At 39.2% G+C, this 25721-nt stretch overlaps 1 protein-coding gene across 5 annotated transcripts in view; it reads left to right on the top strand.

Annotated features, from left to right (window-relative positions):
• Nucleotides 1–17937, top strand: part of spata20 (spermatogenesis associated 20) — a 36357-nt gene extending 18420 nt beyond the window's left edge. For all 5 annotated transcript variants that reach the window (XM_056771934.1, XM_056771933.1, XM_056771935.1 and 2 more), the window contains 2 exons: nt 3298–3378; nt 17397–17937. In XM_056771934.1, coding sequence (XP_056627912.1) covers nt 3298–3378; nt 17397–17567 — 252 coding nt within the window. In that variant the 3' untranslated portion in view covers nt 17568–17937. The remainder of the gene's footprint in view (nt 1–3297; nt 3379–17396) is intronic.
• The last annotated feature ends 7784 nt before the right edge of the window (nt 17938–25721 follow it).

The raw sequence follows: 25721 nt of genomic DNA, 5'->3' as shown, positions 1-25721 counted from the left end.
CAGTATATATATAAATCGCGGAGCGAGACCGGAGTAGCTAATGAGTATGTGCGCGTGTCTGTGTATACAACTTTCTTAATGAGAAGGGTGAGTCTGCTTATTCTGCATAATCCGTTCCCAAGCTGGTTCGCAGGACGAAAGGGCAACACGCATGTCCGGAGAAGCATCCAGTTTGTTTCGCTGTCTCGTCTTCCTTTTGGTCAAAACAGAAAATCCTGTTTCACACATATAGGTGGTTGTGACGAGTAGTAGCAATAAAATGCTTGCTTTGCTCTGCATTTTGCGACGAATTCTCAACGTCACAAGTAAACTTGTACAATATCAGGAAATATCAATATCAGGAAAATTAGACCTTTCGTATCCGAGCATGCTACGCAGGTCCTCGTCCAGGCTCTTGTTCTGTCCAGACTGTACTATTCCAATGCGCTACTAGCTGGACTTCCTGGTTGCACGACCAAACCTCTACAGATGATCCAGAATGCAGCAGCAAGAGTGGTCTTCAAAGACCAGAAGAGAGCACACGTCACTACTCTCTTCATTAAGTTACATTGGCTACCTAAAGTCGCACGCATCAAATTCAAGATTCTACTCCTGGCCTACAAGACCACCACTGGTTTGGCACCCCCTTTACTTCATTCACTTATGCAGACATATGTACCTGCCAGATCCTTACGCTCTGCAAACGAACAACGTCTTGTGGTGCCATCCCAAAATGGTAAAAAAATCGCTCTCACGAACCTTCTCTGGATAGGTTCCACATTTTTGGAATGATCGACCTGCTGCTACAAGATCTGCAGATTCTGTCGCCATCTTTAAGAATCGACTGAAAACACATCTCTTCCGTCTGCACATGACTGATCATTTCTGATTTCTATATCTTTTCTACAATATCTAAAATAAGAAACAATGCATGCTTATTTAAGCTTAGATAAATTAAACTTGGCTCATTACACTGTTGTAGGCTTTGTGAGACATATTTGTATTGCTCTTTTGCTTTTTGTTGTCCTAATGTTTGACCCAATTGCTTCCATTGTTTACCTAACTTGTAAGTCGCTTTGGATAAAAGTGCCTGCTAAATGACTAAATCTAAACTGAAGCATTTCTGTTTCTTTTTTAGAGGTTAAATTCAGTTTAGCAATTGATTCTGGAGTTTGCAAGTCAAAGGGATTTTTCATCCACTCCTTGTCTTTTAATTCACCAAACTTTTCCTTGGGAAAGCAGCGACAGAAACTGCCCGTCAGTGCATCCAGATGCGGCTGAATGAGACGCTTTAGACTTGCAACAGATTTCTTGCAAACATCATTTTCTTCAATGCGCCTCATCAATGTAGGAAACATATAGCAGGTCTCTAGAGTGCGACCAATTTTTCTCAATGGTCAACAAAAAATAATCAGAGGTGGCACCGGTACGACCAGCCGTTTGAGGTGGAAAATTTGTCTCCGTAACTCCTTCGATTCAACAACAGACACACATTATGCCCATATCATGGTCTAAACCAATCAGAGGTGGTGAAGGGCGGACCATGCTCTGATTGGCCGTGGTCCAGATATTCCTGTACGTATGTGGATCAGAGGTCACGTTAACCGAAAATTATCTGTCATTGACAGATTTTTTTACCAGTGACAGAAAAATCTGAAGGCCGTCCGACCTTTTGCCGGATTAAAATGAGTGCAATTTGTAAATCCCCGTTTCCCTTCATTAGAGCGTAATATGCTCGAGAAGCGACCTGCGTGTTTTCACCTGTCATTGTTACCGATTAGGCATATGTGATGCTGTCTGGGATAACCGTCAGATGTCGCGCTGGGACGCAGGAAAAGCAGTTCACCTATCAAAGTAAACCACATAACATGAAGAATGAAGGAGTATCAATGCTCATTTCTCGCCAGTCCTGTGTGAACAGTTTTTTTATACAATGTTTCGTGAGATGACAGAGCTCCCAGTCTGCAGCACCAGGAGTTAACCCCTGTTCAGCTGCTCATGCGAGCCGGACCACGATCGCAAAACATACAAGGGATGATCAAAAGTCCAGAAACTATGCATAAAACTTGCTTCACTGCTTATTAGTTGTTGTCGGTAATGTTGTTAGTTTCCTTGTGTATTGATAATGGCAGAGCTCTCGTTCTTTAAGTGTACCCAAAAAATTACCCGCCATTTAATCAACCTCATGTCAATCAAAATTTGACTTTCTTTCTTCGGCAGAACAAAGAAATAATTTTTAAGAACGTTGGTAACCAAACAACATTGGCCTCCATTGACATTGACACAAGACCACTGACACAATTTTTTTATATGTTTTCTGTTTAACAGAAGAACAAGGCATATATATATTTTGAATGACATAAGGGTAAATAAACGATGAGAAAATGTTTTTTTGGGGGGGTGAATTAAACCTTTAAAGGTATAATCCAGTGTTACTTTTAAATATTTTGGAAACCTAAGAGTGAACTTTTCTTAAGTGGAAACCGTCTCTTGTGATAAATCAGCCTGCGGGTAATGTTGGCCCGATTAACATAATGACACAAAGAAGATTGAGTTTGTTTGCCCTGGTGAAGAGTTTTTCTCACTCCTGGCCACATGCTCTAATGTCAAATATTTGGAATTAGTGCCTTGCAGCCTTCACCTAGACAAATTTAGCAATTATAAAGCCTCAAATGTAAAAAAAAACATGTTTCCTATAGCTGGAATGCAGGGCACTAACATTGGCAAGAAAGACCATGACTTGGATTTCCAAGGAAGAAAAAAATAGTTAAAATTTATCTTAAATGCAATTTGTTTTGTATAAAAAAATGCACATTGTAAATTTGCCTGTAATCAGTTTTAGGGGTCTTACTCTTCTAGCTCCTGCATTTTGTTTTCTAAAAATATATCCGTAGCATCAACGGCCAGTCATCCGTCTGCTCTGTCAGGACCATTAACTCTTGGATCCGTCACATGCCGACAAACGCACACCTTAGACTGATTGGTATTGCGGCTGGAGGAAACTTTTTACTGTTAGGGCACTTTTTTCAAAGTTTTCCCCTGTTTCAGGACAGTCGTAAAAGCTGTGAACATGTGTCACGGCCATCAGAGCTCACCGGCAGAAGGGAATTCATCAGTGTTGGAGCAATAACAAGCTAGAGGTCCCACTAAGGGCAGCCTGCTCCACATCACACCTGCCCACCTCATTATAACGTTGTACAAACAGTGCTGACCCTTTCTTTATCTCTTTCATTCACTTCTCATGTGTTCCTTCATAAGTCTTTTTTTGTTTAGTTGTGCTGTTTTGTGTGACAATCTCTCTCTTTTATTCCCCCGAAGATTGTTATCTGTGGCCAGCCTGATGCGGAAGACACTTTGAGTTTGATTTCCACTGTCAACTCCCTTTTTCTGCCTCATAAAGTAAGTGTGCTTTAATGTTTAACTTTAACTGCGTAACTTTATAAACTGCATTTTAATTATATGGGTTCGATTCAACTTCAAGTTAAATATTTCATAAGCGGTATCAATCACAATTTGGTTTTGTTTTGGATACATAAAAAAATGTTTTCAAGACAAGTTATTTCGTTTTTTTTAAACCACAAAATAAACCTTATTTAATATTAATAAAATTAATTGAACACATCCAGAAGACAATTTTGTGTTTACATAATATGTGTCTGTGTACTGTGCATATTAATTTAGTATTTTAAAAACATGCACATACATGTATATATAAGAAAAGAATAAACATTTATGTAATTTAAAATATAAATATATAGTTTGGTTCCAAAATGAGATAACTTTTTAGAATCTTTCAAAATCATGTTTTTTTATTATGCTTTCCTATTATTAACAATAAAACTGCAGTTGGTTTGTTTTTATTTGAGCCATAATAACTAAAAAAAACAGCTAACTAACACAATACAACGCAACAAAAACAAGTTAATATAATAAAAAACATGATTTTGGAAAAAAATTCTTCAAATATTTATATATTCATGTAAATATTTCCTAAATATGTATATGTGTTTATATATACAAAATATACGCAGTATACAGACATATACTATGTTAACAAAAACATTTTATTTTGGATTTAAAAATGGATTTTTCACATTTTAAATGAAAGCAATATAGATTATATGAGGTTTTCCACATCTTAGTGGTTTCTCACAGTATCTAGACTATTTCCCTTGTACACGATTCTCTGGTTTACACAGACCATCGTGTGCAATGGAGTGCAGACATGCTAATGAGTTCACTAAAGTAATCTCCAGCTAAAGGTCAAGTTGTCAGATTTTTAACCTACCGTGCTGACACACATACTGCGAGGGAAGTGCTGAGACAATGGCGATGCGTCCCGCTTAGAATTTTGAATAATTAGTAAATAGTTGAGTTGTCCGTAGATCGCTAGCCTCAGGCTTGGCTTTTGGTCGTCGTTTTTTTCTTTCGTTAAAGGTCATAGCTCAGGATAGCATTTGCTCTCTTTTTGGCCTTTTAGTCAGTGCTCCTCCATCTGCTCTTCTCTCTCACAGAGGCGACAGGAAGTGAAAAATCCCACACATGCGCCTAGCACCTGGTTTTCAGTGTGAAATACCAATATCACACACAAAACAATACACACCAGGGTCTAACCTTTTGCCATTTATTGCAGCAGTCCAACATCCATTATTTTATGTGAAAACCCTGGAGAACCGGCTCTCCATGTTCCTAAAACTGGAATAACGGGATGGTTTTTAAAGGGAACGGATGAGAGGGGTCGTGAATAGAAGACAGGCCGGGGGTCTTATTGTTGTTATGTCGGGTGGTTCCGTGTAAGCATCTCGTACGGCATATGATACGTGGAGTTTGGTCTTTTCGCTTTGCATCATTTATTAACATTGTATCTCTCTGGTGCAGGAGCTTTGGCACATTGATCTTCTGTCTCATTTACACTTATGTAATCTTAATGATTCCAAATCTCAGAGTAATGATACTAAGGTCACGTTTATAAAATATTTTCGCTTTTTGTCTAGAGACAACCTGAATTCAACTTTGTTTTCTCAAATAACTTTTTTATTGTGTTTGATTCATCCATGGTTTTTGCAGCCTAAAGACAAAATATTTCTTTTCATAATCATTCATCAGAATGTAATAACTTTCTCCACATACAGCAAAGAGACATTTCTGCTGATGTATCTAAGCCTGCGCAGATGGTGAAAATTAATAATGATTCTCCAGATCCAGTCAAAACTCAAGAAGTTTAGTGTGTTAAGAATGCGTTAAACAGAGTAGGATTCCCAAACTGTCTGTGCTTTGGAAAAGCTGAGTCTTTATTACAGAAATCTTTCTAGAAATCTGTTTAGGGTTTTTTATTGTTTACAAACCGTTGTGTCATTTCAAACCTTCATGACTTTGTTTCCTCTACGGAACAAGTAGAGATTTAAGGATGTTGGTAACCTAACAACATTGGCCCACATTTACTTCCATTTTATGGGCATAAAACCAATTAAGACATTTCTCAGAATATCTTCTTTTGTGTTTCAGAGAAGTCTAACAGGTTTGGAATGACATGAGAATGAATAAATGATAACAGGATCTTTTATTTTTTGGTGAACCCCTTCAATTGGGTGTGTCAGCGTCCATTAGCCAGCAACATTAAACCTCACAGAAGTGAAGAAACATCTGGAGCACCTGGGTAGGTGGATCTAACATCTCTTGTGTAAATGGAGACTCATTTTTCTGTTCCAGGAGCACTCAAGTTCAAACAAATCCATCACAATGACACACTGGGTAAGAAACGGCACATTGTGGGCCTCTGAGCGTTTCATGTCTTTCACTGTACTTTCAGATACAGTTCATGCAGACCTAGCGTTGGCAAAAAGCATAAATCACAAAATCTCTGGAAAGGCAGCAGTCCGGTCTAGATTTCATTTTCAATCTAAATTCAATAGTATGTTCTCATGTGTTCAATCTTGATATTAAATAGGTCACGCATATCTCTTGGATTTGATTGGAGGAGGGAAAAACTGGCAAGGCGACAAACACAACAGACTGCAAGTAATGAGTTAGTGTTACCGAAGCCAGTTTAAAAAAAAACGACATTCAACTGGTCAGGCAGTGATAAAGTGACTGCTCACACACACACACACACACCTACACACACACGCACACACACTTCTCAATGCTTATCTGTGACTAAGCCTCAGATGGACCCTGCTCTGAATTGTTTGTTTAATTGACTTGGACATGATGGAAAGATCAGGGCGTAGACTGTGGAATCGGAAGGGCTTACTGAAAAATAGATGACTCTCTGGGATTGAATTGAACCTGCAGTTAAATCATCATCCTTGTCTCTAAATCCTCAGGGGGTCTGACTATTTTTTGAGAAACTGGATAAATAGTTGCTGTTTTTATATTATGGTGTTATGAATGTTTTTTATTTCAAGAAAATGACATCTTTTGTTAGAAAACCCTGTTGTGGTGTTCATATTTTGTTGTGACAAATGCTATTAGGTTATTGGACACACAAATGTATGTAATAAACCATAAAAATGTATGCCAATTATGAACAACACTGCTAAATTATCTGGTTAATATATTTTTATTTACCCCTGATTAGTCACATTTATGAAAATTGTGCTATTTTTGTTGAAGATGTATCAAAAAGAAACATAAATATTAATCTCATTAATCACATAATTTTTTTATTTAGCGGACATTGAAAACAGGTCCCATGTAGACCTGAAAATCACACAAGTGTTAAAGTCACTGTGAACTTGAAGTCCCGATGGATTTTAATTCCGTATTCTGACACATTTCCGAGTGAAACGGAATATCGAATTTAAAAAACAGAGTGTTTTTAATCGCAAATTGATCGGATGTGTAAAAACAGCCGTGCATTTTCACATTTTGATTGAAGATTATAAGATTATAAGAAAATGAGCAATACTTATAAGCTATTTACTATACGCACTGCAATATTCTGTGAAACAATAGCATTTTTTTATTTCACTCGGACTTTAAAGAAGAAAACAGCTGATAATGTTTGAAAAATATGAATACTACTTTCTTGTGTTATGATTTTTGTGAAATTTTGTAACATAAAGAATAATACACTGGTCGAATATGACTTTAAATCACAAGCTCAATTTCAGTCTGTTCCTGATTCAAAACTTTTAAATGGCTTCAGAAAACTTAGAATGTAGCGTATAAATTGTTTGGACTATTTGATCATATTTGATCAGCTTTGGAAAGACATTGGGATTTGTAAACAAGTAAAGAATTGTCTTTTATTTGTTAAACTAATCTTTTAATACCCAAAATATGATTATTTGTCTAAAAATAGAGAAGGATTTCCGAATTGCCGTTTCTAAATTGTGTTTTAGACTGACATGTCTGCTTTTAGTAAGATTAAATTACATGTGTCCTTTTTTCTCCCTTAATCTGTGTTTTTTATTCGTAACAAGACAGACACATAATTACAAAGGGATAAATGACTCTCACCTGAAGAATTAGGACATACATTTAATGAGAACCATCATCTTAAGTGACTGTATAAGCCAGATCCCGCTCTTTGTGTCCATTGGGTATTCTTTATAAACAAAGAAAAACATGGCTCATTACAGTTCTATAAATCCTCACAATGGAAAGATCATGGATCAGTATTCCTCGTACAAACAAAACTGTGCACACAAACACACTACCATACATATTACTTTTAAATATTAAAGGCACAATCTGCTTCCCTTTATGAAAAACCGTGAATGGAATCAGAGGCCCGGAGACTCCATGGTTGATGAGATTTTGTGCACGTACATCACGAGGGCTATTGGTTTGGCTTTTCTCTTTAAACTCAGACACTCCATCTGACACTGGCTCACCTGGCAGCGTGTTTGTGTAGATATGGCCTTGATAGATTTAACCTGATCATACCGAGGGTTATCAAAACAGTGTTCTCAATCGGAGTTCTCATTGTCTGGGTCACCTGTTCGCAGCAGAATGCTGTGTGAGCGCACTTTGGGCTAAGTACCTTTTGTATTATAAGGCATGTTTGTTTAGTTTGGTCTTAAATTGAAAATTATGATTTCATCCTGTCCGTTTAGCTTCAATTTGACCGCTCTGTTGAACAGGGCCAATTTTTCCAAGTTTTGTTCAGACGGCATCACAAGTCTGAGTTTTAAAATCAGATTTTAGGGATTGACTATGTGCAACGTTGATGTGCGAATGTTAAGAAACTAACCCATTTGTTCAGATGGTTCAGGTGATATCGGTTGCTTTAGTAATGAGACAAGTGCTGGCCAAGAGACCTTCTCATACGAAAACGAGAATAGCTGTCAGTATAGAAAAAGATGATGCAAACCTGGACATTTAGCTCTGCTGATGTCCATCATGATATTTTGCTGTAGTTCTGAACTCTTAGAAGGTAATTGACGGAGGCATTTGGACTGTGTCCAAAACCTCCGACTTGTTCACTCATTCAGTATTTAATACATGTGAATGTCATGTCGTCGGCTATACAAGGGAAGTGAAAGATAAAAATAGTGCTTTCAGACTCCAGATAATGTTGCGCTTATAGTATGACAATAAATGTACGTTTTGTCTCAAATGAAGAAAAACTACTTAAAATCCAATCTGATTGTTCAGTCTGAGATGTAACCAGAAAATTTGATGTGAATCAGATTTCAAACCACTAATGGATGGGGTTTGGATCGGCTTTGTAAACATTGGATTTGATGTTTAGATGACAAAAATCTAGAAAGATCTCAGTCATATGCAACATACAACGCCAAATATTTAAGATGGTGGTCCATGTATGATGATTCAGCTTATGAACGTGAGCATATGCCCAAACAGGCCCTACGGCAAAATAATTCTCAATTCATGACCTGAGACCACACACTTGACTGACTTCACAAAATGAATAATTCTTGTTCCGCTGTAAGCATTGAGCATCCACCGATCAACACTCTCTGTGCCCTCAATGTGATAATGGCATGTTCGACCTCGTTGAGCATTTGGTGCAAAGTATATTAAAGGTTTATGAAAGGAAAATAAGAATAGGTTGAGAGCGTCTTGCAGGGCTGCGCTGTAAATTCGCTCTTCACGATACATTAGCCATCCAGACTAGAAAATGTTTTTAATTTAAATCCAATTATTGTATCATCTGTTCTCTCATTTTGGGCCGCAGGGTTTAATTGTGGAGAATATATAAGAATCTCCCGCTTCGCAGTTTGATATGTTCTTAGTAAATTCAGATTTGCTACAGGTCCCTTGAATTCAAGGCCCCCTTTCGAAATCAATTAAACCCACTCGTTGTATTCTGTAGGAATGATTAAATCTGTAGAAATAAATTTGCGCATAACTTTAATGAGACTGAAGTCTGTTGATTGTAAGGTGATGCGTGTCCTCTTGGGGCTTGTTACAGTAGAACACGAGGCGTTCAAACAGCCTCTCCATCTCCGTGATGATGGCAACCAGCTGCTCACGGCAGTCACGTGACTTCCTTGTCCTCGGAAAAAGATGAAGCCTGTTCTGAGATCAATTTAGAGCGTCCAAATACATGGGTGTGCATGAAAGCTGTTTGTCCAGACGTCGTTTTCACTAACAATGAAAACATATGTTTGGTAAAATGTTTTGTAATTAAAGGAATGATTAATTCATTTTTGGCATATCAATGGGTACCGTACCCATTGAATTGAATTGATTTTCTGTCCATACAGAAGTAAATGGGCACCAATGTTGTTTGGTTACCAACATTCTTCAAAATATCTTCTTTTGTGTTCTGCAGAAGAAAGATACAGGTTTGAAATGACAAGAATGAAGAATTTCCACTTTAGTTGAACTATGACTTTAAAGAGTACATGGATTTTTAAGGTCCTACTTTGGTTTATGGAGTGTCTAACAACACGTTTATGTACATAAAAGGTGTAAAAACACTATTATTTTGTTATAATAAGTAGTTATTCTTACCTTACTTCTTGACTAACTCAAATGATTCATTCCGCGATTCAAAATTCCCTCCTTTCTGCTAGTTTAGTTTGATGTGATTGGTCAGATGGTCTAGTCTGCTATGATTGGTCTACCGCAAATGAGGCTCACAAGCTACAGTGTTTGGGGGAGAAGAGTGAAGTTTTCGTGGGCAGTCCTAGCAAACTAAGGCGGGGACTATATGTAGTGATGTAAATCCGCGGCGGTTCGCGAATCGGACTATGGACATACTTTCGGCTGAGTTTCGGTGAGTCGGCTCCCGTTTTTCCATGCCTTCGGATTTAAAACTTGGCAGACTGCTTTTTCAAACACGGCAACACGCATGAAATGTTATTTTTGTGATCTCATGTTATATACTCTTTAACATTTGACCAAAACCTCAAGTGGATCTAATTGACCTTTTCAGTTCATCCATGCTTCTGTTTAAGATTAGCATGTTTAAAAGTCTGACCAGCAGACATGTATATGACATGTTTTGATGAATAAGGGGATAAAAATATGAAGGTGGCATATCGCACAGGTTTGGTACTACACATTTTACCACCAAATTAAAATGAAGGATCATGCGGCTGTGTTACTCACTGGCCTTTGGTTCCCTCACATTTTCTAGAAGTGGCCCCTTAAAGTGCCCTGCGGTGGAGTGTGGCCCTTTTGTACCGTGAAGAGTCCTTGACTTTCCCGTCTGATTACCGAGACAAATGGCTCTGATTCCCTAACAAGGCCGCAGAGACGTGACAACAAGCAGAGAGGTCTCGAGGCATCCCTGCGAGAGCGAGAATGAAAATCAAGTGCTGTAAAGGTTTGAATAAGGATTTAGAAACTCAGAAACAACACAGTGCTGGATAATAGGCTATAGCAGTTCTGATTTGACTCACTTTCTTGACTTACAAGCCTCTGGCTTGTCCAAAAATCTTTCCCAGTAAAGATTGAGAGTCCATGATCTCTCTTTGCCTTGTTTATTTAATCATATTTGACGTCATCTGATCGCCCCGTCTCATATTCTCAAACTCAGGTCACACATCATCACCATCGCTCATGTCTAATAAAAAAATCTGACTCGGCTTCTCAATCTTTAGGCGAGACTAGAACACGCCCCTGGCTTGCTCCGCAATACTCTGTTATCTCTGTCACATAAATTTTCTGTGTGAAAACAGTTCCCGAAAGTAACACTTACCTTGTAATCGCTCAACCCTAAACATGTGACAAAGCCTTGCAAATAATATCTAACCTGAACGGCTCATTTCACCCCTCCCACCTTTATCATTTAAATGACAAAAAAAAAACAGAGATTTGAGTGAGATTTATTCTGTCATATTATCTCAGCGTGATGTTTAAGTGATGTCACCAAATGTATGTGGTGCCCCAGGTAAAGCAACACAAGTTCAACAGAAGTGCATTTGCACAGCCCAACATAATATTCTGAGGGAAGATTAGACACTGCTGATATTTTGGCTCTATTTTGTCGTCGGTATCATTAAAACAAAAGAAACAAATCAAAGGTTGATTTTTAGAATAATTCTCAATGAACATTATTGCTGTTTAAGCATTCTCCTGACAATTTAATGACATAAATTTGTATTCCAACTCCTAGGGCTTAAGTTCAAGAAAAGTTTTATTTTCTTCCAAAAAACGGCTGAAGAAAGGCCGTCGATAGAATACATTAAAAGCTATTCTCCCCTCTGTTTCAGCCCAGAACATAAAGTGCCCGGAAGAGTTTGATCCTGATCTCGGTGCAGTTGCAGCGTGTACAGCTGTCAAACGTCACCAGTTCTCCATTTAAAACTCCCACACTCACAGCGCAGAGAGAATAAGCTTATAAAATAACTATAGGTGTGTCTGACTGTGACATAGATGGCCCCAGAAGTGATGTTATGTCTAGCTGTCCATCCTCTTTAGATCATCTGCTCTCACAATAAACAAGGTCTTTGTCTTTGTTTATCAGTGTCACAATGAGATGCTTCTCCTATTTAGTATCTCTCAGTCCAAACCTGTATGACTTTCTTCTGGAGAACACCAAAGAAGAGATTTTAAAGAAGGCTGGTAACCAAACAACATCGGTCCCTATTGACTTCCATTGTATGGACACATTTCTCAAAATATCTTTATTCATGTTCCACTGAATGAAGAGTTAAATATGGTGTTTGAATGACATGAGGGCGAAAAAACGAGAACGTTTTTATTACTTTCAAGATATAGTGATTTCCATGACAACGATACCTGCCTTTCGGTGACCTAAACTAACTTGAGAACTTAGTGACTCGATAACCTTACATCACCCTTGAAAAACACAGAAGAGCCACTTTTGTATCCTAAGACAATTAAAATGCCCCGCGAGTCTTTTATCCTCCTTATGAGAGCTTTTCCGCAGGTGCTCATGGGAAATTGTCGCTTTAGAGTTTCTTTGCTGCCGGATGAATCCCTGACAAGATTTAATGAGCAACGCAAGAGAGAACTGAACGCTTAATAGGAAATGGGCTTCAGACGGACAAGCCAGCGCTCTTTATTTTCAGCAAGCTTAGGCTTTTTTAAAATGGTGCAGTCTGATTTATGATGTTCCTGCATATGGTGAGTTGAGGTCTGGACGTCTCATGAGTCAGGGTAAGAGATATTTCGACCATCTCGCTGGCTGATCCTGATGTATGCAGAGAGCGACCTATGCATCAACTCAGCAGGAATTGTCAACCCTTAACATCATTAACTCCTCTAGAGGATCACAGACGCTCGGTGTGGAGGAGCGGAGTTTGCAGAGGTCACGCTGTAGAGGAGATGAAATAGAAAAGAAGGAAATGGTCTCCGCTTAGGTAGTCTGCCTTTTTGCTCACTTTGAGTTGGGGGCAGGCTGGAAATAGAAGTTTCTCTCTGTGACATTGCTTTGTGTTTTGTTAAGAACAACTTATTTTTTTTACAACTTTTTTTACTGTGCCATGATTGGTGGTGAAACAGAGATGGAGCTGTAATTGCTAAAGTTGTGTAGTGAGAATTTGGAGGGAAGCACTGTCAACTAATGGAGCCGAAATAGTTGACCTAAAAATATAAAATCTGTCATTGTGTACTCTTAATTTAGTGCTTGGGGATTTCCAGCGTTATGGATGTGACATTTTTTTGTCAGAACTTGAAATATAAATTCTTCCAAAATGTATGTTTACGAATATATTGAATCATCGGTTATATTTTTCTACATCAGTATTTCAAGATGGTTTCATCGAACGCACAAGCTGGCCTTAAGTTCAATTGCGATCTGTATTCGGTTATAATATAGCTTTAAGTTTTATATTTACCTTATTAACTTATATTAATATTTTATTTTATATTGATATTATTTATTAATTATTTATTCAATTAAAACTATTCAACAGTTATTGATTCTTTGCGGGTACACTCGGAAATTAGGTTTTGGCCACATTACATTTGTTTATGTTGTTGCCCTGAAAATACTTTAGTATATCATTATAGTATTCTGCTTTAAAAGTGAGAACAATTCATGTGTTATCGATGTGACAAAAAAGACGTACGTTTTTAGGATTTGTGTGAATTAAAATGAACAATCCAGAAGCAATAATACCCTATAAGTGGCTCCAGAAAGGATGGCTCTTTATTCAACATAGAATTGTTATTTTATTTGAAATAGTTCATATGCCCATTTGTGAGGAATTTGGACCATTATGGATGTGACAGTTCACTTACCAGAGTATGGAAAACTATGTCTAAATAAACGAAAAGTGCTTTAAACTTAGGACTTCACATGGGTATTTAAACATAGTTCACCAAAAAAAAAATTGGTCATCATTTACCAAAAGACTCTTGGCTTTTCAAACCTGTGTGACTTTCTTTCTTCTGCAAAACACAACAGAAGATATTTTGAAGAATGTTGATACCTGGCCCCCATTCACTTGCAATGGTTTTGTGTACATATAATAGAAGTGAATAGGGGTCAGTGCTGTTCGGTTACCAAATTTCTCCAAAAAATCTTCTTTTGAGTTTTACGGAAGGAAAAAGTAATTAAGGTTTGAAATGACAAGAGGTTGAGTAAATGATGACACATTTTAATTCTTGGGTGAACTATCACTTTAAACTAGAGATGCACCTGAACTAAATTTCTCCATTGATACCTATAGCTGATTATTCGATACGAGTGAAATCTGCCGATACCGATAAAGATTCTGAAGATTAACTTTCGGAATGTTATTAATTCTATTCATAACTGTTGTGATGTTTCTTAACATTTCTATATACAGAGCACAAATGTATTGCATTTTCCTATCTTCTTTCAACTGACAGAATATATTGGCAATATATATCAAAACTTTGGTAAAAACTTGAATTCTTTATCTTAAGGATGATATTTCTATGGAATTGCCCATTTGACTTTCCCTGTGAAACGGAGATAGATTTAAGATTATCATCTTTGTTGAATAAAGCTAATTTGCTAACATTTTGAATAACAAATACATTTATTTTGGGGTAATTGACCCTTATAAATAAAGTTGTATTTTTCCGCAAATTATTCAAACACAACTTTCCATTAGACATCAACACAATATGTTTTTTTTTTCAAAATATTCGTCACATTGATGGTTTATCAACAAATCTCCTAATGATACACAGGCAATACCTTACTAAGCTCCACATATCTATTCCGTACATTAGCCTTTATCTTTGAGTGATGTCGATGAAGACACAATAATCAATGAGGTCATGAAGGCCCTCTCTTTGACCAAGAAATAAACTAACTGCAGATAATGAAATGACTACAGGCTGTGTGCTCCACTTGTGCACGCTGACAGCCTCAAGCTCAACAGAGAGGCTTCATCCGTTCAGTAGAGAAAGCTGATGAAATTCCCCAGGCTAATCAACCGTTGTGTGTATGTGTTTGTGTGTATGTGTGTTCAAGCAAGTCTAGGTAGGAGCTGACAGTCTGGGTGAAGGATATCAGTTGTATGCAATCATGGCTGAGCTCATGGGAATTTGTGAATCAGATAAAAGAGAGGGATTCGGGTGCAAAAGGGTTGTTATAGTAAATGTATAACATTCAGATTGTGAGCTGCAACTCTTTGTACCTCTCCGAGTCATTGCTTTATATTATTATTTTATTATTATTCTATGATTTTTCTAAACCTACTGACTTAAGGTCTACTTTAAGAATTTGTAGAATGATATTATAGACCTAGATAGAGTCTAGCCTTTCTTAAACCCCAGGCCTTTCCGGTCTGTTTCTTTTGCTGGTTTTCTATGTTGGCGTGTTGGACTGTCACAGCTCTTTGAGTCAGTCTGTAGACAGCCCGGGTGAGGTCCCAACAAATATGACAGAAAGCCTTGCCGAGGTGCTAGCAGGAACGTAATGATGCGGAATGGCCCCTGAGATGCTATACTGAAAAGATACTCCCAAATAGACAGGAACAAAATATTGTGGTTAAAAGTCTGACATCTCGCTGAGTTGAGTTGTTAACAGTGCCTGTCAAAAATCACACAAAAGAAGTCGTTCATAAAGACCAGAAGTAGAAAAGATTTGGCTCTTAGTATACTTAAAAATACCAAAAGCCAGGATCTAAGCTGTTCCACAAGAACTTTCCTCAGATTTAAACACACTCCCTCACAAGATTTGGGACCAGAGCTTGTTATGTGAAAGGTGGTCGCAGTGGGGCTCACAACAATTTCAGCATTTTAATTTTTTGAAAGGTAAGGGACCCAGAGCAATATACTCTACTGCTCAAAAGAGTAGGATCACCTATAAAAAACTACAAAAAATGTTTCCCTAAACTTTTGTCAGGTAGTGTACAGTCAATGAGCCAAAAGTGAGCAAGTTCCTGTACAATGTGAAAAGGTAGATTTGCTTTTTTACTCCTTTATTTTCTTTTCAGTAACAGTAATCTTAAATATGTGCCACACAGCCTCTTTCGATCTCACTCTCCAGTCGCTGATCCTACTGTGGTATTGTTCAATGCTATGGGAGGAAGAACCCAGTGTGGCTACAACACTGCCCTGACCTGCTGCTGTGCCAGCCAGCCCCCCTGAGTGGATCTGGCCCTGATTGAGTTATTTCAGACTTTTCCCCCTGTGAGGGAAGTGAAGTATGGGAGGGGTGTGATGCTACAGTCTGCACGGATCAATACTATTGAATTATTTAGAGACCGGATTTACTGTACAGCATTGGTTGATACAGAGTTTGTTATATGGTCAGTGAATATATGTGATGCAGTGGTTAAAGGTTGTGTGTACGAGGAGTACGGAGTACAGGGAAGGACAGGTCAGGGTCTTCTCTTCCATAGGAGCTTCTTTGGCTGAGGGTTTCTTTGACCCCCAGGAAATGCAAGGGTCATATATGATCAAAGACTGTACAAATTAACCATTGATAGAGCTGTCACTGTAATAGCTCAGCCTTATACTTTATCTGTGCTTATTACTAGTCCGGAAGGCGTATGGAGACATAGAGCTCATAAATTTTGTATTAGAGTAAGAATATATGGCATTCTCAACTGATTGTCATCATGATGACTGTTATGGATTTGTCTCTTTAATATCCTTCCCCCCTGAATTCTAAATGTAATTTTAAGTACAATTTAAATTGACAAAAAGATGTGTTATAACTACTTTATGGATTATTTTTCTATAAAATAGCCTTGGACATATCTAGAAACATGATATTAATAATTAATGTTTATTAATTATTCATGCATATAGACATGTTAGGCATATCGATTTTTAGATAACTTATATGCATTTCATTTCTTTAATAAATTATTTTTAATTTATATACTTTTTATTATATTAATTAATCAATTAAACATTCTTTTTTTTATTCACATTAACCTCCCAGGCTGCTACAATTTACCCCAAAGTATTCAAAACAGGGCCAAATATGTAATCCACAAATAAGTAAATAAATATGAATAAGAAGTTAAAATTAAAGGGACAATTCACCTTTCATTTACTCACTCTAAAGTTTTTCAGAATCTGTATAAATTCCTTTGTTCTGATGCACACAGAGAAAGATATTTTGAAGAATGCTTGTTACCAAACTTGTGACACCATTGACTACCATAGTAGGAAAAATGACAGTGCTAGTCAAAAGTGCCCCAGAACTGTTCGCTTTCCTACATTCTTCCAAATATCTTCTTTTGTGTTCAACAGAACAAATTTATATCAATGTTTCCTACTAGGTAGTCAATGGTGGCCAAGAACCGTTTAGTTACAAGCATTCTTCCAAATATCTTTCTCTGTGTTCATCAGAACAAATACATTTATAGAGATTTGGGACAACTCGAGGGTGAGTAATTGATGACAGAATTTCCATTTTTGTGTGAACTTTCCCTTAAATAACATTTACAGTAAATTTGGTCACAAAATGGGCATCTTCTGTTCCTTCTGTCATTCCAATTGAGATCCGACAGGCTCCGGCCAATTTGATTCAAATTCCAGCAGAAATTGAAAAAGGAACCGATTCAGAATTTTTTCTCTTTTTCTTTGCTCAGGTCCTGATGTTGGCCGATGGTAACACAGAGAGCTTCCTTTATAAAAAGCTGCCCATCCTCTCCACCCTTGTTCTTAAGGACAGCAAGGCCACGGCCTACGTGTGTGAGAACTTCACCTGCGCTCTCCCCATCACCTGCCCTCAGGAGCTCAGGAGACTGCTGCTGGAGTGAGCAGCATCCGTCACGCCACGCCAACAACGTGGGCTTCTAGATATCTCAAATTACACTAGTAGAAAACTGCATCCATCACACAACAGTCATAAATGAAATGCACCTTAAGATATTACATTACATATTATCATAATGTGAGGTGGAACGCTGAGACACTGTACCTTTTATGGGTTATTCTCATGAGCACAAGTGATTGACATCCAGCGTTTTAAAAGATCAAGCATGTTTCTCCATAACCTTTCTTTGCACTGCAGCTTTTCAAGTGTGTATGATCAACGTGCTGCACCCTAGATAAAGATTAAAATACTGTATATGCAAATGAGACACACAATGTATGTGTAATTTAGAATCTAATAAATGACTGATCTGATCTGTGCTTTATTCATTTTGTAAAACACACGTCGCAGGTGCAGTATAAACATCAAATGGAAAGTGAACGGTTGGGATGTTCCAAAAAAGGAAATACAGGTTTTAAGAAAGCGCAGCAGTGGGTAGTTTTGCTTGCCAAGCAAATGCATTTCATTTTAAGGCTGTTCAGATCTGTGGACAGGAAGCGACAATGCGGAACTTTGTCGGATTTTTCCTTCCAAGATGCAGAGGGATGCGTCTCTTTCACTGAGACAGCTCCCTTCCTATTCCGCCCCCGCAACCTCACCAGCCGTGGGTGACAAGGGAAGACAAAATTAAACCATCTGCAGAGCCACAGCACCCTGCGCTGTATCACGGGCATTGTGAAAAATTCACAGTCTTCAGCATTCTGCCCTGCTGTAAGGTTTCCTGAATCTGGCATTCTGCAGATGAGCTTATATTATAGCTGTGACACTAAGAACCATTATTGTCCAGTGCTTAGAAATAAAGCAGAGAAAAGAGCTCCAAATTCATGGTTATTAAGAAAAAGAGGGTGAAAATGTGCACAGCAGACTAATGCAGACACATCTACCGTCAGTATCTGCAGATTTTAGCTCCCTGTTTCCCTCTTGTAGGTTTTCCGGGAGCCATGCTCCTCGCCGTTTTGTGAGCAGATTTTCGCGGAGGAGGAAGGTGAAGAGGGGGCTCTGCTCCAGTTATGTCGAGTCCTGTGTTTGTGACTTGTCAAGAGCATGTACAACCGTGCTTCGTCTTACCGTTTTGTATTCCTTCAAACCTTTCAGGGTGATAAGGGAAGCAGTGTGTCTGCTTTTCCTGAACGTATGGATCTTTCTCAAGTAAAAATCATGGTAGGACATATACATTTCTTTGATGTGTCTCAGGTCGCTCCAACAGTTTTGTTTACATCTGTGCGTTGACAGGCTACCTGTTGCAAGAACTTTCATGCTTTTCACATGAGAATACACATCTGTGTAGTTTGCGACGGATTTGAATGAATATCTCCAGTGTAGCTCAAGGGCCCCGGGCCCTGAGAACTGTCCCTTTGGAGATCATTACTGTATAAAATTTGAGAGCGTCTAGAACTCCCGTTACCTTAGCTAGATTGTTGAGTAATAAGGCCACATGAGGATTACAAGACCCAAATGTCCATAAAGGCCTGGGAGACAGACCCTACTGGAAATTACTATAAATTCAATATTATTGCTTTTTAATATATTTTCAATAGAAATACACAAAATCTGGGTTGTAACTGGATAGATATCAAATACTCTAAATAGTAGAGGGAGAAAAATAAGAGACTACTAAATCATTTTTTTGTTAATTTAAATGAGATAAACTAGTTAACTAAAAAGATGCAGTGATGGCAGATCTGAAATACTGCAAAGTACAAGTTCATGTTTAAACAACTCCATGGCTCACCTCCTTTGGAAGCACTACAGTGGATGACACGGGACAAAGATGTCATCATGTTTTCGCTCCTTTGCCGAAAGAGCTACGCTGTGTCCGAAATCAAATACTATGACAGTACGTACTGATTTAATTAATGTTGGATGTACTGTATCCGCCATGTTTTAATGTCATGTGGCACGTATACTCTTTGACCTATGATGTATTAACATCAACCTGTACCTAGGATACCCGCTTTTAAGTTTTCCAGTATTTTTATTTGATTCAATTTTGAAATTTGACCGTTTCTCAGCTCCAGTCGCATCATGGGATAGAGAAGTGTCCATCTGATGCACAGTGTGGCAGAGATAACGAGGCAGGATCATGCCCATGATACTGGCGAGAGAGTGCCCTCCTTTGTCCATGATACTGGCGAGAGAGTGCCCTTCTTTGCCCATGATACTGGCGTGAGAGTGGGGAAAGCACCCTGCAGGTTTCAAAGTGAAAGATGATCACTGGAGGGTTCTTCACGACCAGTGAGAATGGGAGCCCCGAGACCTCTGATAAACCCATGCCCACAGAACTGCCAGCGCCTGCCGCTCGGGCATGGCTGGCCGGTTGCGCAGTTCTTCAGGCTGTACCGCAAGGGGCTCCCGAAAGATCTGTCCACATAGCGGGGAAGCCACTCAGGGCTCTTCTTGATTCCGGTAGAGCCATTACCTTAGTCCAGCCCAGCATAGTCCGACCACGACCACAGGGTCAAGCCTCGGTACCCATTACCTGTGTGAACGGAGATACCCGCGATGTACCTGCCAGATGAGTGACCATTTCCTCAGAACCTGAACCTGGCAAGTGGAATTTGGCATTGTGAAGGACGTCCCAGTGATTCTCAGCAGGTATTGGCCGGGCTATCAGTCAGGCAGATAACCAGAGCTATTCGAGCGAGGGACCGCCAGCCTGACCTGCTGGCCACCAGCAGCGAACAAACTTTTAAAACTGGCCTACTTTACATTTAGTCATTTTTCCAAAGTGACTTACAGAGTTCAGGGAGCAATAAGCGACAAGTCATACAGGAGCAATAATACAAAAGGTGCTAATAGAAATATACTAGTTTTAACAAAATGCAGGCCAATACCTGTAGAGAGAAAGATGGAGTGTTATTTTTCAACAGAAGAGATGGGTTTAAAAGTAGTTTTTTGTGGTTGACCGGATTGAGTTAGGAAAAATGTTCCACCAGGAAGGAGTTGTGAAGGAGAATGAGCGGGAAAGCGATGTACTGCCCTTTAGAGTGCCCAATAAAAGATGCAGCTTGTTTGCTGAACGCAGGGCAATGTTCTTGATGGAGTGTAGGCAGGTGTGAAAATATGCCGGTGCAGATCCAGTGATAGTCCTGTAGGCAAGCATTATTGACTTGAATCTGATGGGGCTTCAACCGGTAGCCAGTAGAGAGATATGAAAAGGGGAGTCACATGATATTCCCCTTCTAATGTTGAATAAGGCAAAACGGCATTACCGCGTTGCCTTTGCAATGTGATCATTGAAGGACAGCTGTTCATGAAATATAATTCTGAGGTTCCTGGCTGTTTTGGAAGGAGTGATTGTTGTATGGCCAAATTGGATGGTGATATCGTGTTGCACTGTTGGGTGTGCCGGAAACACAAGTAGTTCTCTCTTGGCAGGGTTCAGCTGGAGGTTATGCTCTTTCATCCAAGCAGAGATGTCTTCTAAGCAGGCTGTAATACGAGCTGGTACGGTGGTATCGTCTGGGTGAAACAAGATGTAAATCTGGGTCTCGTCAGAATAACAGTGATACGAGAAGTCTTTTGCCCATATGATGGGTCCCATTGATGTCGTATAGATGGAGAAAAGCAGCGGTCCAAGCACCGATCCCTGAGGGACCCCCATTGGTTATCTGGGAAGCAGTGGACAGCGAGCCCCTCCATGGCACCCTGAAGGATCTGATGGAGATGTAGGATTTTATCCAGCGGAGAGGAGTACCTTAGATTCCTAGAGCTGGTGATTGACTGTCGAACGCTAGATAAGCCTAGCAGAATCAGGACCGAGGAGTTAGATTCCACCTTTTCAAGCCGCAGTGATTCTGTGACCGATAGCAGTGCAGTCTCAGTAGAGTCGTACCTTGGACCAAGCTGGAAACGGTGGTGGAGCTAGCTCATTCCCATCCCATGGCCGGCCACCTGGCTTCACGCTACTAACAGATCGTGCCCCCTTACAGTGGATGGCTAGAGCTAAGGATACAAATGCTCGAGTGACATGGTGGTTTCTCGCATTCAGGATTTCCACTTCAAAGTTCAACATTGGGCTGGAGCTGCGAATGACAATGCGGATGGCCTGTCAAAGATGTGGTCAGGCTTGACAGATCTGTGAGTGTGACGGAGATATCGAGGCAGGATCAGCGTTGCCGTGGTAACCAGGCGCACAGCCCATCAGTGTGCGTATCCTCTGCACCTGAAGCCTGTTGGCAGCGGGGCTTGTAAGCAGTGCCTATACAAAAACCAAGTGAACTAGTTCTCCCAACACACTGCTAATGCTGTTTCTACTGTTTGCACTCTCTCACCTTGCCACAACACTCACAAATCTTGGCGGAAGCAGTAGACCATACGGGTATTTTTCACATCTACTGCTTTGTGCATACTGAGGTTTCGGACATACTACTTGTGACTCATACTCATTTTCACCTTCTTTATAGTATGGTCTTAGATAGTCCGCATAGCCAACTTATCGCCGCTTTCTTTGGCCAAGACCTGCCCAAATTGGCACATTTGACTGACAGGTAAAGCAACCAATCACTTTTCGTAAATGTCCCCGCAGTATCAGACCGGTGTACATTCACGAATGTGTCAAAAGTTAACAGCATCAATATGATTATAAATTTATGCTGTGAACCTCAATCATGATGAATTCCTATAGCAACTGTTGCGACAGCTTACGTCTTAGATCAGATGGCTTTGTGTTGTTTCCAGGCGGACCAAAAAATAACATTACACGCACGTCTCCCGAATATCCTGTGAAATCCAACCTACCAGATGACGACTTTAAACGTGCTAAAGTATTTTTCAGAAAAGTGTGCCTCATGCACCAGACATTCAGCCTCCGGTCACGTCTGAGGCTGAGACAAGTTAGTAGTTACGAAACACTCGCTGTAGAGCAGTTTGTCTGTTTAGGGCTACTGTAGAAACAACATGGCGAATTTCATGTAAGGGCATCTGCGATGTATGTAGATGGAAATAGCTCATTCTAATTCAATAAAAATTTAACATTTTATTATGTAAGATAAACCTCTGAAGACATAGTTATGTATATTATATTGCATTTCTGTCAAAAGATCCAAAAAATACAAAAACACATTGGACCTTTGACAACTGTCATTCGTCTTTGTACAGTAGTCTCTCAATCTTTCACATTGCTGAAAATGTTTAAGTAATCACAACATTGTGTGAAGAAAGAATGAATCCTTTTCAATTCCTTGTATTGACACCCGTGACTTGACTTTAATAAGGTCTCTTTATCATCCCGTCCATCTGTTTCCTTGGAGATTCACTGTGGTGGCGAATCAGTAGGATCTTTTAAAACGGGTTTCTGTAAGCAACTTCCACTGGCTTCTCCTCAGACCTCTAAACTATACTGGAGGGAATCACTCATCAGCTTTGTGAGTATTGATTCCTCACCGTGTGAGTCTGTGGCTTATTGGCTGATGGCTGGTAGGATATCAGGCCCAGAGAGTGCAAGCAGTCACACACAGTTGATGGATTATGGACCACAGCCTCACTGATTGCAACTACACATTCACACAAACAACTGTACTGCCGTACTCACACTGTATGATCGCAACATCATGGAATGACTGTGGACTAAATTTTTGAAATAAATCAAGTGCAAGACCAATAGTGATTTAGATTGTCGAAGAAGTTACAAGTTTTCAACACTACTGTTCGTTTTTGTAAACATAGCTTGGTGTATTTATTGTTGGCTCTTAAAGGTGCTGTTTACAATATTTAGGAGGATCTATTGACACAATTTATTAGCAATAGATTATATACAACTATGCCTTCAGAGGTGTATAAAGACCTAACATAATGTAGCGTTAGGTTTTTATAATCATAGAGTGAGTTATTTCTAACTACATTCACCACGGGACCCCTTGCATGGAATTCGTTATGTTGTTTTGTAGAATACATTATCTCCTTTGGGAAAGAATTTAAAATGTGACATCCTTGTCCTGTGTCAGCAACCGTAGTGCTAAGAAATAGAGCGGTGGAGTGTGCCGTTGATTGCGATTATAAGATTTGTATATGACTTTTTTCTGTGAAAAGCAAAGACATTTTAAGAAATGTTTCAGTGGTTGTGTATCCACACAATAGAAGTCAATGGGGGCCAATGTTGTTTGGTTACAAATATCTTCAGAGTATCTCGTTATGTGTTCAATGTGAATGCATTCTTTATTTTGTATGTATGATTTTAAACTAACAAGTGGATTTGTTTTTCTTTTTTGCGGTCAGTTTAGTAGATTTTCTTTTTCAACATTCTCTATAGAAGGTAACACCGTGCTTCTAATGATTTACATAGTTTGTTTGTTTGTCTTTGTGACCTGAAAAGGCAATATTGTCTTAACCAGTAATGTATGTTTGGAGTAGGATTAGGTGTTTGGGTCATTTTAATCGAATTCCGCCTGAAAGATAGACGCCAATAAAGTTATTTCTCAAATCCAAAACTTTTCTAATTTTTCCATGTAGGGTGTTTGGTTGCACAATCTTCTGGGCCATTTTCTGCAAGCCGATCAAAGCTACAATAGCTGGCCCTTCTCCAGAATGGACTGTTTCTTCCCTATAGATCTTTACTTCCCAGAGGAGACAATTATCCATCCTCCAGCCTCATGCTCAGTACACACTCCCCAACCAACACACTGTGTCATCCAATTGGAAAACTGTTACCGTGGCAGCAACAATGTAACTCCCTGTGTCATCAGCTTGAACGCATGGGTTGGTGATTCTTCAGCATGTAATGTTCTCTCTCGCTCTCTCTCCTCCAGTGCACCAGGTGGATTCCAGCCCAGCCCATGGCAGGAAGTCTGAGTAGGGTGAGTGTATTGTGGGTTGGTGCTGACAAAGCCAATGATTGATCTGATTTCAGTAGTCTCCCACACCCCGAGTACGTGCTGTTGTTGAGGAAAGGACCTGCCAATGCATATTCATCAGGAAACAAGGTCAGGGAAAAGAGGAAGATCGCGAACACAATGGACCACGTTTAGGCTGTAAATTCGCTCCACTGTCTTGTCGCAGCCATTGTTAGATGTTACATTTCATAGTGTACACAGCACACACGGAGCGCCGGGCGGGAAGGAAAGGTTTGTCATTTTTGCAGCGTTGCAATTGGATAATGATATACGGGCAGAGTTCGAATGGTGAACCATGCCTGTTGTCACACTGTATCTATTTAGTCTTTCGAAGCTGGCCCTGCTTTCTGTCCATGTTTTTAACACAAATTCAGTCCAGTTAAATATCTCTCCTCTACATATGGCTTTGTTTGAGATTTGTTACAACTATAACATTATACTATATATATATATTATTATATATGTGTGCACATTATTGATCAGGAAGATTCAGGCAGGTGATGCCATGCCAGAATTCAGTCCAGAGAGGTGGATGATATTAAGAGGTCAAGGGCCGGATTTACTGACAGCTTGAGCAAGCGCAAACACCTCTTTTGGTGTAAAAACTACTGTCTGTTATTTACTAAAGATAAAATTAGTGCAGAAAAGATGTGGCGATTGCCGTTTCCTCCTTAGACGCAAACTTTACTGGTTTTTTAATAAATCATGCACCGCACTCGTCGTAATAGTATTTGCGGCTTTAATTAACGCCCAAAAAATCTTAAACCCTGCACTAATTTGCGCTGCTCTTGGAATACTGCGTTGGTCATTATTTGGAGGTGATTCTGAGGCTTTATTTTTTTTATGTGTGTCTTGTTCACCTCAAGAAATTCCCACTCCCATCGGGCTTTTTTTAATCCTGTTTATTTAATCTGGCCCTTAATGCATCGTATTCCTTCCTTGGCTGCTTTACACATTTTTTGTTCTTCAGTTTTTCATGTTCTTTGTGGAAAACGAATACAAAATCGAGTATTCTATGACATTGTGTACCACCGTTATTTTCGAGAGTGCAGTGGCACAGTTTTGCATAAAATACTGGAGTTTATGTTAATCATTTTAATAATTCAGTTATGTTGTTAGGAAAGTAAGCATGTTCTCTCCTCTTGTAAGAATCAGGGGAGACAATAGGAAAATTACACTCCCAGCGGTAGAAACACTTATGATAGCAGTTTTCTCAATTACTATATATTATCTTTATTGCGGCCAATGGAAGCTGGATGTTGATTGTT

The sequence above is a fragment of the Triplophysa dalaica genome, chromosome 17 (genome assembly GCF_015846415.1).
Source record: "Triplophysa dalaica isolate WHDGS20190420 chromosome 17, ASM1584641v1, whole genome shotgun sequence".
In the NCBI taxonomy this organism is placed as follows: Eukaryota; Metazoa; Chordata; class Actinopteri; order Cypriniformes; family Nemacheilidae; genus Triplophysa; species Triplophysa dalaica.
Note: the sequence above shows the minus strand (reverse complement) of the source record. Positions and strands in the feature narration are given on the sequence as shown.